At 54.4% G+C, this 15,590-nt stretch overlaps 1 protein-coding gene across 1 annotated transcript in view; it reads left to right on the top strand.

The window, feature by feature from the left end:
* Window positions 1–3,764: 3,764 nt before the first annotated feature.
* The window catches only part of C4H10orf143 (chromosome 4 C10orf143 homolog), a 42,184-nt gene continuing 30,358 nt past the window's right edge, over window positions 3,765–15,590 (top strand). Inside the window, exon 1 of the mRNA XM_059398837.1 lies at window positions 3,765–5,976. Coding sequence (XP_059254820.1) covers window positions 4,789–5,976 — 1,188 coding nt within the window. The 5' untranslated portion in view covers window positions 3,765–4,788. The remainder of the gene's footprint in view (window positions 5,977–15,590) is intronic.

The raw sequence follows: 15,590 nt of genomic DNA, 5'->3' as shown, positions 1-15,590 counted from the left end.
CACTCCCGTGCACGAGCCACTTTGGCACAGAGGCGGAGCGCAGAGTAAAGGTGTGCAACAGAGTTGCCCCTTGCAAAGGCCGTCCCTGGAGCTGCACTTGACTGCAGGGGCCTAGAAACGGGGCTGAGGAACCAAGGCCCGGGCGGCGAATGGCAGACTAGAGCCCTTGGGTAGGAGTGGGGTGTGTGGCTTGCGACCCGCCACTCAGTAAGGAGGCTCTCCACAGGAATGAAACAGTCGGCGATCCAGGCAGGGTTGTGTCAGAAGTCAGGGCCGCCCCCCGGGCCTTCTGCAGCCCTGGGCACCGCGGGCGAAGCATCTGAGCCTGGTTCTTTATCTGAGCACGAAGACGGCCCTGCAGCACTGCTGTGGGGCTCCCTGACGTCCGGGGTCCCAAACAGACTGCTCTAGCCTGCAGCGCCTGCGTCCAGCTGCGGGCCTGTCCCTGGCCGGTGGAGCACGAGCACGCTGGTGGCAGGGGGTGGGTACGGGACCCCAACAGAAGAAGAGAAAAAGAACGCCTCGGGCCGAGTGCCGTGGAGGTGGGGAGCCAGGCTGTGGGTGAGCAGCGAGCCCTGCGGCTGCTTCAGGGCAGGGCATCGGCCCGGCCCCTCGGAGGAGGGACAGATCAGTCCACATCTGAGCAACAAGAAACAAGCCCTTGCAGCTTAGGGGGAAATGTTTCCAGGCAAAGAGGGTGATCGTTATTGCTATAATAATATCTAAAGCTGTGGTTTTCAAAGAAAAATGATAAGGCTATACAAGTACCCAAGGAAATGCTGGGAATTTCTTTTAATAAGAGGGCGAGAAGGACAAGAAGGGACCTTTGTTGTTTATTAAGTAGCTACTATGTGCCAATCTCTGTGCTAGAGCTTTAACATGCAGTGCCTCTTCACATCCCAGCAGGATGAGCAGAGGTAACAATTTTTAGGAGGTCATTGGAGGGACCTTGAAAGGGGGGATGTTTAAGTCATTGGAAAATCAGACGTAGCTTTGCAGCAAAACAGTTACTCAACCCCCTTCCCTACAACACACTAGCGTGCGCGTGCGCACACACACACACACACACACACACACACACACACAAACACCTCCCGTGGCCAGGCTAACCTGAGCATGTTTTTCTTTCTTTCTTTTATTTTTTTTTCATGTATTTTATTTATTTACTTCTAGAGGGAGAGCGTGTGAGTCGGGGGAAGGACAGAGGGAGAGGGAGAGAGAATCCCGAGCAGACATGTCCATCGCGAAGCCAGACGTGGGGCTCGATCTCATGATCCTGAGATCATGACCTGAGCTGAAATCCAGAGTCAGACACGGAACCAGCTGAGCCACCCAGGCTCCCCCCCGAGCATGTTTTCCGAACAATCTGCAGCCATTCCTTGAAGCTCCCTCTTTCCAAGAAGGCAGGTGACAGGAGGAAGCTATTTTATTCCTACTGTGCAGATGGAGAAACTGGGGCTCAGAAATGAACAGTTGCCCCGGTGCACACCACTCGTTAGGTTCTGCAGCCTTCAGCAAACCAAACCGCCAGAAACGTCCAGTGCTCAGATGGGGACAGACCCGAAGTGGCCGGGCAGCTACAGTGAGCTGTGAGCTGACCATGTACGCCACATTGGCGGGCGTCATGCCCGCCACTCGACAGACAGTATCTCACCGAAAATTCACAGCACCCCAATGAGGTAGGCACCTCTCTTAGCATCCCAATTTTATACCCTGAGAGGGACGGGGAATGGGAGGTTAGAGCACTCTGCCTGGGAGCTGGAGATGAGCAGGGTAGAAGCGGAACTCAGGTCACCTTCCTCCTGAGAGCCATTTCCCTGGAAGGCGGTGTGCAAGTGATGGCAAGCAGTGCACAGAAAGACACTTTTCTTTTATTATTTAGTATATTTACTTTTATATTGTGGTGAAATGTACATAACATAAAATTCACCATTTTAAATATTTTTAACTATACAGTTCAGTGGCGTTAAGCGACCATCAACACCATCCATCCGTGTCTGGAACCGTTCCCATCTTTCTAAAGGGAAGGTCTGCACCCATGAACTACTAACACCCCAGTCCCCTCCCCCAGCCCCTGGAAACCACCATCTGCCTGTCTCTGCGAGGCTGATTATCCCAGCACTTCGTGGAAGTAGGGTTATCCTTTGTCTTTTGTGATGGGCTCATTTTATTGAGCATAACGCCCTTGGGATTCCATGTCGTAGCTGGTGTCAGAATGTCCTTCCTCGGGTGCCTGGGAGGCTCAGAGGGTTAAAGCCTCAGCCTTCGGTTCAGGTCATGATCTTGGGGTCCTGGGATCAAGCCCCACATGGGGCTCTCTGCTCAGCAGGGAGCCTGTTTCCTCTTCTCTCTCTCTGCCTACTTGTGATCTCTGTTTGTCAAGTAAATAAATAAAATTAAAAAAGAAAAAAAAAAGAGAATGTCCTTCTTTAAGGCTAAACGGTATTCCATTGCATGGGTGGACCACATTTTATTTATCCATTCATCTGTCTCTGGACACTTGGGTTCTTTCCACCTTTTGCTACTGTGTCTAGTGCTGCTATGAACATGGGAGCTAGAGCCCTGGCTTTCAGTTATCTTGTGTTATAAACCCAGAAGTGGAGCAGGATAGTAATTTTATTTTTCATTTTTTGAGGAAATGTTATACAGGATTTTTTTTTTTATGTTTTAAGTTTTTATTTAAATTCTAGCTAGTTAACATATAGTGGAATATTGGTATCAGGACTAGAATTGTGTGATTTATCACTTACATACAACACCCACTGCTCATCATAACAAGTGCTCTCCTTAATGCCCATCCCCCATCTAGCCCATCCCCCCTCACCTCCTTCTGTCAAGGTCAGTCTGTTCTCTAGGGCTAAGAGTCTCTTACGTTTGTTTCCCTCTGGGTTTTTTCCCCTCCCTCAGAAGAGATGAACACATCTCTTTTGTATCTCATATTCCGCGTATCAGCGAAATCATGTGCTATTTGTCTTTCTCTGACGGACTTCACCATTCTTTTAATAGTGTTTGACATTCTCACCAGCAACACCCAAGGCTTTAATTTCTCCACGTCCTAGCCAACACTTGTGTTTTTATGATGGGCCTCCCAAAGGGTATGAGGTGGTACCTCATTGTGCTTTGGATTTCCATTCCCGATGACCAGTTGATGTTGTGCATCTCTGCAAGCGGGTATTGGCCATCGTGTATCATTTTTGAAGAGATGTCTATGCAAGCCCTTTACCCGCTCTTTAGTCAGGTTGTTTGTTTCTCTGTTGTGGAATTGTAGGCGTTCTTTATGGATTCTAGATATTAACTCCTTATCAGAGACATGATTGGCCAATATTTCATCTATTTCGTGCGTTGCCTTATCACTGTTAATAGTGTCCTTTGATGCACAGAAGTGTCTAATTTTGATATCATCCAGTTTATGTATTTTTGTTGTTGTTGACTCTGGTTTTGGAGTCATATGCAAGAATCCAATGTCATGAGGATTTTCCAGATTTTTTTCTAATAGTTAATGTATTTGCTTTAAAATATTAAAGTAGTGAGTACTATAAACATAACAAATGTTTTATATTATTTTTAGTTTAAAAAATTTACGATATTAATTTAAACCAATATACTAAGTAATAGCAGAGTTTTGTATACATATTGTAATTGACGCCCAAATGATTGGTGTTTGGTAAATAGTGTATTACACTAAATTGTGATCTATTAAATATGTATCTATTTCTGTACACAGTGTTAAAGAAAAAATTATTCATGACACTTGACATGAAGGTAAGGCAGACTTTATTCAAGGGGATCATTGTGGCAATTTTTTTCTAACAGTTAATGTATTATGACAGTTGTAGGAATTACTACATTGGAGTTTTGCAGCAGGGGAGAAGAGTACGGTCAATTCCCAATACAAAGAAGAGGGAGACTTTATAGCCAAGGGGTGTGATCTGGGCAGGGGAAAGTTGGTGGGTGAAAAGTTACTAGGAGGAAGCATCTGGGATGAGGGGCAATTCTTTCTAAATCAACCTAATGGGATTCTTGCTGAAGGCAGGCGGGGCAGTCAGACATCACCTGGGGGCATGTGGGGAATGAAAAGCCCCATCAGATGCTGAGGCTCATCAGGTATCAAGGATCGGGGATTCTGGCAAACTGACTTAGCAAGATTCTTGCTTAAATTGGACGATGCAGAGACTGATGTGGAAGCTCAAAAGTTGGGGACTCGTTGAGAAGAGAGTTCATGGGAGCCCGAGGGCAGTTTGGTCAAGGAGAGGGTCTGTCACTAGCTTGTAGGCTAAGCTACATGACCCCCAGGACCCAACGGTTGACTCGGCATCCGGAAGAGCAGCCCCAAGTACCAGAGATACTGAAACCAGTCGGCACAGCAGATCACTTCATCTAAACTGCAACCCCAAGAAAAAAAAGCTTTTAAGGTAGGGGGAGTCCTACAGGATCACGATAGCGCCTTATTTTCCATTCTGCAATGCGAACAGGTCCTACAAGTGAGTTCTTCCTACATGTTGAGCAAACTCAGGTAAGCTGATACGAGACTAAAGCTGCGTTATGTCCCCGTTAGGGTGAATATTTGTGAACATTCGCGCGTTTTGCCCCAGAGATGCCGCGCTCGATTGTAGGGCGTCACCCAGGCCCCGCTGCAGGGGTTTCGCACCATGCGTATTCCTGCCCTTAACCCCCGAGATCCTGGATTCCAAGAACACACGCGCCCGCAGTCCCTCCTCCCACGCTGACCGCGCCGCGCCGGCACGGAGCACTGCAGAGCCGCGACGACCCGCGCATTCCTGCTGCAGGATGACGTCATGGGTCGGTCAGGCCGGGTCGCCTCGCGCGCTCCATCTCTTCTCGGGCCAGATCGCCGCACAGCGACTCCTCACGGCTTCCGGACGCGGGTGCGGGCCGCGGTCGCCGCGCTCCGTCCGGTCTCCGGGGCCGGCCTCGCGCGGGGAGAGCCCGGGTTTCGACACGGGGCGGTCGGCGGGCAGCGGCCCCTCGCCCTCAGGACGCCCCGCTTCACCTCCCGCCCGCAGGGCCCGGGACCGGCCGCGGGGAGCCCGGGCGGGGCTCGCTCGGGTCCCGGGGCCGGGCCGAGCCTTGGCCGGCGGCAGGGCGGTTCGCTCGGAGCCTCTAGCGGCAGAAGCACCGCCGAGGTCCGCGGCCCGGGAGGGTTCGAAGCTGCGAGCGACCGGCCGCCGGGGCCGCCCCTTTCCCGCCGCCGGCCGCGGGCGGAGGCTCGGCTCGCGCGGGCGTCGGTTAACCGCAGGGTCCGGCGGCGCTGCCCCCCCGGCCCGGCTCCCGGAGGACGCGAGCGCAGCGGCGGGCGGCGAGGCCCCCCCGGCCCCTCCGCACAGCCCCGCAGCCGGCCGGGAAAGCCCCGCGCGCGGCGCCCGCCGGAGGCCCGGGACCACCCCACGCCGCTGCCGCCCGGAAGTGAGGCCAGATCCCCGGGACTACAGCTCCCAGAGACCCGCTCCCTCGCCCCAGCGGATTGGCTCGCTGCGCCGTCCATCAGCCACCCGCCGCGGGAAGACGGCTGCGACGGCGCTCGGCGACCAATCACGAGAGCGAGGAGGCGGGCGCTCCCCGGCCGATCGGCCGCCCGTAGACCAGGCGTGGGGGGACGCTAACGGACTGGGTTCTTCGGGGTGGGCGAGAGGGGACAGGCCGGCCCTCGAGACGTGGGGACCTGGGACAGAAGCACAGGCCGGCCCTCGAGACATGGGGACCTGGGACAGAAGCGCCCTTTTGCCCCGAAGACGCTGGTCTCCGCGGGGCCGGCCCCGCCGGGTCTCGCCTCGCCCGCATCGCTCATTGGCTCCCCCGGGACACGTGGGTGGGGGAGGCGTGGACACAGCGGCGTGGGCCGGCGGCCGCGGGGGCAGGAGAGGCCCGCGGACCCGGGCGTGGGGCCGCATGGACACGCTGGTGCTGGGCCGGTGGCGACGGCGGAGGGCGGAGGAGCTTCAGGTTCCGGGGGACGCGGTGAGCCCCGGGCCTGGGCGCGAGGGCCAGGAGGGCGGAGTCCCTGGGCCTGCTCCTCTGGGCCGTGCGGCTCCCCCGGGGCCTTCCCGGAGGCGGCCTGGTCGGGGTCGCGCCCGCGCCCGCGCCCTCCGGCGGGCTGGGTGAGGCCAGGGCCGAGGGGCGGGGTCAGGGGTGGGGTCAGGGGGCGGGGCCGCGGCGCTGTCCCGCCTCCGGGCCCCCCGGCCGCGCCTGCGCGGAGATGCGGGCTCGCGGGCGGCTAGTTCCGCGCTGTGGGCAGGACGCGACCCAGTGTCCTTCGCAGGGTCCTGACCCGCGCCGGGTCCGGGTGTGCGCGCTGCTGCTCCTGAGTCGCGCCCCCGCGTGCAGGCGCCGGGCGGGGCGGGTAGGGCTGCGGGGCGGAGGGCGCGCCCGGGTGCAGAGCGGGCGGAGGGGACGGGGTGAGGCGAGGCGGCTGGCGGCGGGCGCCCCGATCAGGGTCCGGCGGGAGCTGGACCCGCGTGACCGGCCTGCGGGAGGCTGGAGGGGGAGCGGGCTGGGACCCAGGAATGCCTCAGCCTTTTCGGGAGCTGGAGGAGGGCCCGTGGGGCCGCAGCCGGGCTCTGACTTCCACGGCCGCTTGCGGGTTGGCGCTCCCCGCACCGCCTCGACTCGGGGGTCCTGGCGGAGAGCCCCCGGGAGCCGCCGGCCGCCCCGCCCCGGAATTCTGTGCCCTCTGCGCCTGCGGGCTCCATCAGCCTGGGGTCGGGCGCCCGAGTAAGGCAGCGCTGTTTGCTCCGATGTTTTGCTCGGCGTGCGGGACTGGCGAGTCTCCTTCCTGCCCAGGCGTCCCCACCCCCACTGCCTGACACCAGGCCAGTGTCACCTACGCCCTGTCACAGAAGCCCCGCACACCAGGGTCCATGTTACCGGGGCACGGGTTCAGCTTCTGCAAGGGAGGCTTCAAACCACGTTCGCTCCAACAAGGCGGAGGGTTGGGTGGGTTGGGGACCGTAAATGCAGGGCCGGGACTGGTGCTGCCCAGATCGGAGACACCCAGGGACCAGGTTCCTCCTGGTTCCTGCACTCCCCAGTGTTGTCCTCTTAGGTGAGGTCAGCGCTGGGTCATCACGACCCTGCTCACGTTCCATACGCTGGAAGGAAATGAAAGTGACATGATCATACTGACATTTTAAGAGCTTATTCTGGGAGCTCTGGGGAGAATGAAGGGGCTGGTGGTCAGAGTGGAGGCAGGGACTGTCTGGACTCCGAGAGGTGACAGGCTTGGATGGTGAGACAGTGAGACAGTGAATGGGCGGGCTCCGGGGCTGGGTGGGCAGTGCTGCTGTTACTGAGAGAGGATTGGTGTGGATCTGCCGCACAAAAGGAGCTGCGCTTGGGACAGGCTGCATTTTCCGTCTTTGGGACATTTAACAGAGGTTACAGGTACTTCTGCTCATTGAGTGGGTACCAGGGGGTTCTCTGTACCCTGTTGCTGGTCCCAGATTACAAGGGAGGAAGCTGTGGCGCAGGGAGGTTAATCAGCCCGGGGATGCACAGCTTGTAGGGAAGTAGGGCTTAGGCCCCACTGTCTGCCTCCAGAGCCGGTCTTCTCAGCTACGGGGCTCTGTAGCCTCCTGTGTGGGGCTTCGCAACAAAGTCCTTATTGATTGGAAAGGAAGAAAGGCTTAGAGGCGAAACCTTGGATGGCCTTTCAGATTGCCGTGCTGAAACAAAGTGCCCAGCCTGAGGCTGCAGTAGGCCCCCGGCCGTTGCCCAGGAGTAGTGAGCTCAGTGTCTAACTGCCAGGGTGTGTATGGCCTCTTAATGCCATAAACTGCTTGTTTATATTGTCCTGTGCCTTGGTCTTTGATCTAATAATCCAGATGGAGTTCAATAAAGTATCCAAGTCCTTGCTCTGCGTTTTCTGTTCTGTCTCTCTCTTTCTCTCTCTCTCACACACAGACACACACACGCCCCCTCCAGAATTTGGTTCTGTGCGAAGTGCATTTCCTACTTCTGTTCGCAGATTAGTGGCTCTACACCCTGTGCATTATGACCACCAGTGGAGTTTTAGGAACCGCAGCTGCCAGACCCAACTCTGTAGTAGCTTCACAAGCAGTTGTCAGAGCCAGAGGGAGCCACCTCCGCTCATCCCTCGAGGGCCCTGACTGCGGGAAGGGTGCCTTATGAGGTCACATGTGGAGCAGTTAGGTATCAGTAGGGTTTATCCGTTTCTGTTAGGTAGACATGTTTTGAGCACCTGGTGTGTAGCAAGCAGTATTCTAGGCTCTGCAGAGAGAAAAGGGAAATCCTTGGTTAGATTGACCCTGAGACCTGGGGGCATCAGGTGCGTGGCTCGTTCAGGCCCCCGCCCACGGCACAGTCACCACACTGCCTGTTCCAGAAGGAAAGCACATGCCCAGAACACCTCGAGTCTTGAATGCTCAGCCCGTACCATCCGTGAAGACGCTCCTTCCACATGACCTCTATAAAAAGCCAGTTCTCTGGGAGAGAAGCACCCAGAATGTCTCAGCTCACAATTGAATTGGTATCTTTTCCAGTTTCCTTTGGGTTGATCCAAGATCCATTTTCCAGCTTTTGATTCCTAGGGAGAAGTGGGCACTTCTCTCTTGTAATTTCCTTTGATTCTTTGTCAGTATCCTGTGGAAATAACATATCAGGATGCATTAATTAATTGGTATTGACAGGGTTTTTTTATCACTTGTTTTTTCTTTTGAAAAACATTTTTACCTTAGTATTTTTTTTTTGGTATGTAATGTGTAATGTGCGTACAGTGATGTATTAGTTTCAGATACACAGTATGATTATTCAGCGGTTCTGTACACTACCCCGCGCTCATCACAGTGGGCGCACGCTTAATCCCCTTTACCGGACCTCCCACCCGCGGCCTCTGTGACAACCACGTTTGTTCTCTTTATTTAAGAAGGTTTTTTTTGGTCTCTTTTTGTTTGTTCTTTGTTCTGTTTCTTGAATTCCACATATGCAAAAGCATATGGTATTTGTCTTTTGCTGGCTGGCTTAATTCACTTAGCATTGTATCTTCTAGGTCAGTCCGTCTTGCAGATGGCAAGACTTTGTTCTTTTTTGCGGCCAGGTGATGTTCCGTTGTGTGTATATACTACATCTTCTTTATCCATTCATCTATGGATGGACTCTTGGGCTGCTTTCATACCTGGGTTTTTGTTGATGCTGCTGCTGTAAACATAGGGGTGCATGTATCTTTTTGCATTAGCGTTTTCATTTTCTTGGGGTAAATACCCAGTCATGGGATTACTGGATCATATGCTGATTCTGTTTTTAATTTTTTGAGGACCCTCCACACGGCTGTCCACAGTGGCTGCACCAGTTTGCCTTCCCACCCATGGTGGACGACGGTCCCTTTTTTCCCATATCCTCACCAGCACTTGTTATTCTTGTGTTTTTTATTTTAACCATCCTGACAGGTGTAAGGTGGTAGCTCTTTGTAGTTGTGATTTGCATTTCTGTGGTGATTAGTGATGTTGAGCGTCTTTCCATGTGTCTTTTGGCCATTTGTATGTCTTCTTTCAAAAATGTCTATTCACGTCCTGCCCATTTAATTGGATTATTTGGGTTTTTTGATGTTGCGTTGTATGAGTTCTTTATATATTTTGGAAATTAACCCTTTATCATATATATCATTTGCAAATATTTTCTCGCATTCACTAGGTTACCTTTTGTTTTATTGGTTATTTCCTTTACTGTGCAAAAGCTTTTTATTTTGATGTAGACTCAAAAGGTTATTTTTGCTTTTGCGACCCTTGCCTCAGGAGACAGCAGCTTCTTACTAGATGTCCAGAAGATTGCTGCCTGTGTTTTCTTCTAGGTTTTTTATGGTTTCAGGTTTCATGCTCAGGTCTATAATCCATTCTGAATTTATTTTTTGTATATGACGTCAGAAAGTGGTCCAGTTTCATGGTTTTGCATGTAGCTGTCCAGTTTCCCCAGCACCGTTTGTTGAAGAGGCTCGCTTTGTCCCATTGCATATGCTTGCCTCCTTTGTCGTAGATTAAGGGACCATGTAATTGTGGTTGTATTTTTGGGTTCTCTAGGCTGTTCCATTGATGTCTGTGTCTGTTTGTGCCAGTTTGCATGCTGTTTTGATTCCTACAGCTTTGTAGGATATCTTAAAATCTGGGGTTGTGGTAGCTTCAGCTTTGTTTTTCTTTCTTGAGATTGCTTTGGCTATTTGGGTCTTTTTTGGTTTCCTACGAATTTTAATATTAATTGTTTTAGTTCTGTAAAAAAATGTTCTTAGTATTTTGGTAAGGATTGCATTAAATTTGTAGATCTTTTTGGGTAGTATGGACATTTTAACAGTATTGGTTCTTCCAGTTCATGAGCATAGAATATTTTTCCATTGGTTTGTGTCTTTCTTTCTTTCTTTCCTTCTTTTTTTAAAAAAAATTTATTTATTTATTTGACAGAGAGCTCACAAGTAGGCAGAGAGGCAGGCAGAGAGAGAGGGGGAAGCAGGCTCCCCGCTGAGCAGAGAGCCCAGTGCAGGGCTTGAGCCCAGGACCTTGGGACCATGACCTGAGCCAAAGGCAGAGACGTTAGCCCACTGAGCCACCCAGGTGCCCCTCCTTTTAATGCAAGATTTTACTTACCTATTTGTCAGAGAGAGAGAAAGCACGGACGGGGAAGCAGGAGGCAGAGGGAAAGCAGGCTCCCCGCCGAGCAAGGAGCCCTTCCTGGGACTCGATCCGAGGACCCTGAGATGTTGGCTCGAGCCAAAGGCAGCAGCTTAATCCACTGAGCCGCCCAGGCGCCCCTTGTTTGGGTCTTTAATTTCTTTCATCAGTTTTTCAGGTTTCAGAGTACAGGGCTTTGACCTCTCTGGTTCCGTTTATTCCTAGGCGTTTTCTTACTTTTGGTGCAGTTATAAATGGGTTAATCTCTTCCTGCTCCTTCCTTATTGCTGGACAGAAGCGCAGCAGATTGCTGTGTACTTTGTATCCTGCGGCTTTACGGAACATGTTTGATGAATGGGCAGACTTGGATACAGAATCCTACAGTTCCAATCTACCGTTTTCAGCCGTTCGTGGCATCGCGAATAGTTGCGTCTCCCGTGGAGGGCGGAGGGTGTCTGGCGTCCTCTCTGCTCTGCCCGGAGCGTGTCCAGCTGCCGCCTCCCGCGCTCGCGCTGCGCCTGCCGTGGCCGCGGCCGTGGGTCCTGCTGCCGCCGGAGCGTCGGCCCCGTCGGGGGGCGGGGGGAGCGTCCCGCGGGCGCGTGTCCCGGGGAGCGAAGGGACTGTCCGGCCGCGGCGCCCCGGCTGCTCCCAGGGACCGGGCCGCGCTCGGGAGGGGCGGGGGAGGGACGGGACCCGGCGGGCAGGTGCCCACAGCGCGCCCCGTGGTCGCCGTCGCCGGCCCGGCTGCGCCTCAGCCCGCGTTTCTCCCGCGGCGGTCACCGGAGCCACGGGGAGGCCGCGACCCGTCCGGCCCGCGTGGGGTCCCTGCTGAACGCGGCCCCTCCCCTGCGTGAACCCGCCCCGTCCTCTTTCCCCGCGTGTCCCTCCTCGGACCTCCAGGCAGTTGCGTTGGGGCTGCCGCGGGCAGTGCCGCGTTCGGAGCGGGCGCGGGCGGTCCCCAGCCGCGGAGCCGGGGTCGCTGGCCTGCGCTGCCCAAGCCGCCGCGTCCTGGCGGCGGCCTGCAGAGGGCGCCGGTGAGTCCGCGTTTGCCGCGTCCCGCGGGCGGCCTGCAGAGGGCGCCGGTGAGTCCGCGTTTGCCGCGTCCCGCGGGCGGCCTGCAGAGGGCGCCGGTGAGTCCGCGTCCCCCGCGGCCTGTGGTCCCCCCGGGGCGGTGCGGCCGGCGTCTCCGTGCGAGCGGCGCCCCGGTGACCTGCGCGGACAGCGTTTCATGGGCTTCTCGCCGCGGTCACTTTGTGCGTGGACCATCCAGCGCTCGTGCGCGTGTGGAAAGCAGCTTTGCTCGTGATTCGCCTGCCACAGAGTCCGCTGTCACACGGGGCGCCGGCCGCGGCCGGGCTGTGTGCGCGGGGCTCCGTGCGCGTCTCCCGGCCGCAATCAAGGTCGCCTCGGGGCCGGAGAGACGCTGCGTGCCAGGGCCGGCCCGTCCTCCGCCCTCCGCAGCCCTCAGCAGCCGCGGCTGACCTTCCGTCTGTGTCCGTCTGTCGGCCAGGCCGGCGGGACCCGGACACAGGGTCGCTGCGCCCCGACCGGCTCCGTTCCTCGGCGGGGCCGCGCGTCGGACGCGCCGTGGACACGTGCCCGCGTCTCCCCGGTTTCCCGCGGGGGATCCTGCCGCCCGGTGCGGCGCTTCCCGTCCGTCGGTGCCTCGCCGGGGCCCGCGCGAGTCGCCGGCGCTTTGGGACCCGACGGGGCGCTGTGTGGGCGCCCGCGTGTTTGCGCACACGCGTGTTTGCTCGTGGGCTGGGACTGCGCGGTGGGACCGCTGCGTCCGACGGTCACCGGGCTTCACATTTGAGGAGCGGCCCCAGGGTGCCCCAGAGCGCCCGCTCCGTTGAGCCCCGGCGGCGCGGACGAGGCTGCTGGCCCTGCGCCCCCTGGCCTGACGGTGCGGTGCTGGGGCTCTGCTCTCCCGCGGCGTTCCGGTCGGCACTTTTCTAGTGACAAATGATGTCGAATGTGTTTTCACATAGTGTCGGGCCTTTTGTATGTCTTTGTTGGGGAAATGACCGTCCAGTCCTTTACTCGGTGAGAAATCAGGTCACCGTGTGGACTTGGAAGGCGTCTCTTTAGGACGCACGTCTTCCATGCAGACGTGTCTGGACGTTTCCTCCAACAATGTGGCTTGTCTTTTCACTTTCGTGAAGCCGCCTTTCCGCGCCCACGAAGTCTTGGATGTTGATGACGTCCTGTCTGTTAACTTGGCTCTTTCTAGGTCATGTTGTTCTAGTCAGATCTGAGGATTCCTAACCTGAGCTCACCGAGATCTTGTCCCGTGTTCCCCTCTAAAGTGTCTATGCTTTCCGCACGTACGTGGAGCTCTCTGATCCCTTTGTGGGAGTGTCGGTGTGGGTGTGTAGTAGGGCCCTAAGCTTCTCCTTCTGCACACGGAGCTCGAATCGTGCCCACACCGTTTCTGACGAAGACTGTTGTCTTGGCGCTTTCGTCAAAGGTCAGATCACCGTAAATGTACTGTTTTTTTCTGGGTTCTCCGTGCGCCCTGTTGATCTGTATGTTTATTCCTATGCCAGTAACACACTGTCTTGATTATTGTAGATCTGTTTAAGTCTATATTAACTTTTCAAATCTTTTTCATCCATGGTTTGGTTTTTAGTGTTCTTTGGTTTTATTTTTCAGTCTTATCTCCCCAGTTAGGCTGAAGCTCCGCCCTTTCAGGTCACCAGACTCCACACAAGTTAGTTCAGGTGTTGGGATTTCATTTTTCTCATCTACAAAACAGAAATAAAGTTTCTTACCCTTCCTATGTCATGAGGTTGTTAAGAGGATCCAATGAAGTACCCAACGTGGAAACGTCCCTAAGCTGCAGTTCTTATAACTGTGCGCGACCTTTATGAGTCCCAGCTGTGCTGGGTAAATTTGTATACCCGGTTTCATAAGATCCTTCACTTTAATCAGGAGGGTGACTGCGGTTTATGGTGGACTTTGTAAATCTCGCGAGCCTGCACTTGATCCTCCGTAGGTCTAGTAAGTTCATTCACGTTTTTTACTTTAATTGGAAGTAGGAGCATAGCTCCCTGCCCCCCGGCTCTGTTGTCTTCCTCCAGGTCACTAGCCCATTGGGAATTAAGTTGTCACTCTTGCTTTTGACTATGGTCTTAGACTGCTTCTCTTCCCTAAACCTCCCCATGTCCCAGCCAGACGGGGTAGGGGTATGGGCTGGGAAGCCCATGGACGGTTGGCTGACACGTCTTCCCAAAGTGGTCACAGCCAAGTAAAGCACAGCATCAAGATGTAAGATCCATGTGGTTAAAGTTTCAGCGTGCCCTGAGAGTGTGGAGTGGAGAGGAGGAACCCTAGCTTCTGGTCTCTGTAGTGGACTCTGTGTCAGGTGTCACCGTCCTCAACCTCCCAAGAAAGCGGGCCTCCCAAGAGGGCACACCACACCATACCACGCCACACCACAGTGTTACTGAAGGAGACTCTGGGCCTGGTGGAGCTGTTTCCTCTCTGATGGTCTGCAGGCCTTATTAATCTTGCTGTTCCAGCATTAATGGTTTTGTATTTGGGGCTGGTGGACGCTCACACCTGCTCCTCCAGCAAAAGCGAATTTCTCTACTGAACTCCGCAGCCTCACGCTGCCACTGTTTCTGGTAACTAGGACTTAATTAACCAGCGTTACATTGCTAGTGCAAATGGTCTTTAGAAAGAAAAAAACAGACTATGGACTCTGAAAAACAATCTGAGGGTTTTGAAGCGGCGGGAGCTGGGGTGTTGGGGGAGCCAAGTGGTGGGTATTATGAAGGGCACGGATTGCATGGAGCACTGGGTGTGGTGCATAAACCATGAATTCTGCTATGCTGAAAAGAAAAAAAAAAGGCCATTAGTCATAAAGATGCCCACAGTTTGTACAGAATGAAAGTTCAGATGTGTGTGTGCGCAGAGACTCACCCTCAACTGCATTCTGAGTTCTAGTGATTTACGTCTGTATTCTTTGTATGCTTAGCTTGTGTACTAGCGCATGCATTAAAGATGCTTAATTCAAGGTGTTTAATTTTTTAAGAATTAATCCATTTTCTGGCTGTGCAGATTGGGGAGAATACAGGGTGCTTTTTTGTTGACGTTTCAAGAAGTTGGCATCTTTTTTTCCTCCACATCCCTCTGGAGCATAGGGCGGAGGAACAGGTTTCCAGAGGTGGCCCAGGGCTGCGCTCCATGGGCTTGTGCCCCCTCTTCTGGCTCAGCAGTGTGTGCCAGGTGCGTTGTGAAGACGTCCCCAGTCTGGTTTCTCCCCTTCTGTCGAATCGTGGAGCCGTGACCCTCCTCCCTTCCCTGTGCACTGCTCGTCCAGCTGGGCCTCGGCACTTCTGATGGAGGAGAGAGTCCGTGGCAACCAAGGTGGGCTCATGCCTCCTCACTGGGGGGCACCTCGTTTTTGCCGACACCTGCCAGGGTTTTTGTTCTGTCAGTGAGGCAGCACGAGGCATATTTTATATTTTAATTTATGTGTCTTATCAAGTGTCTTCTCATAGCCAACCGTGTTTCTGTTTCCAGTGTTCTCTGGTGAGGTTGCTACTCGATTGATAGTCCATTATTGTTAAGTAATGGGGTCTTTGTGTATACTCGGGATTTTAATTTTGTTTATGCAGTGCAAGTGTCTTCATAGTTGGGTGGTAAATCTTTGTTTGCCTTTATGAAGGCTGACATAGCCTCTCCAGGAGGGAGTAAAATGAACCATGCAACACAATCCTAGAGTTAAATGTCTCCGCAGACTTCCTTTTCCTTTGGTCCAGGCCAATCCGTAATAACTGGACAATTTGCCAAGTAAGTGTCCAGGTCAATAGCGCATGCGGTCAGCTCTCAGTAATCCGCTGTAAATAGCAGAAAACATGAATAATTGAATGCACTCAGCTGGTCAGGGCCCCCAAGCAGGTAACCCCCACATCCCCCAGAGGAGCCCAGCTCTCACCCACCACCTACGTACCA

Source organism: Mustela nigripes, chromosome 4 (assembly GCF_022355385.1).
Source record: "Mustela nigripes isolate SB6536 chromosome 4, MUSNIG.SB6536, whole genome shotgun sequence".
In the NCBI taxonomy this organism is placed as follows: Eukaryota; Metazoa; Chordata; class Mammalia; order Carnivora; family Mustelidae; genus Mustela; species Mustela nigripes.
This window is presented reverse-complemented; position numbering and strand designations above follow the sequence as displayed.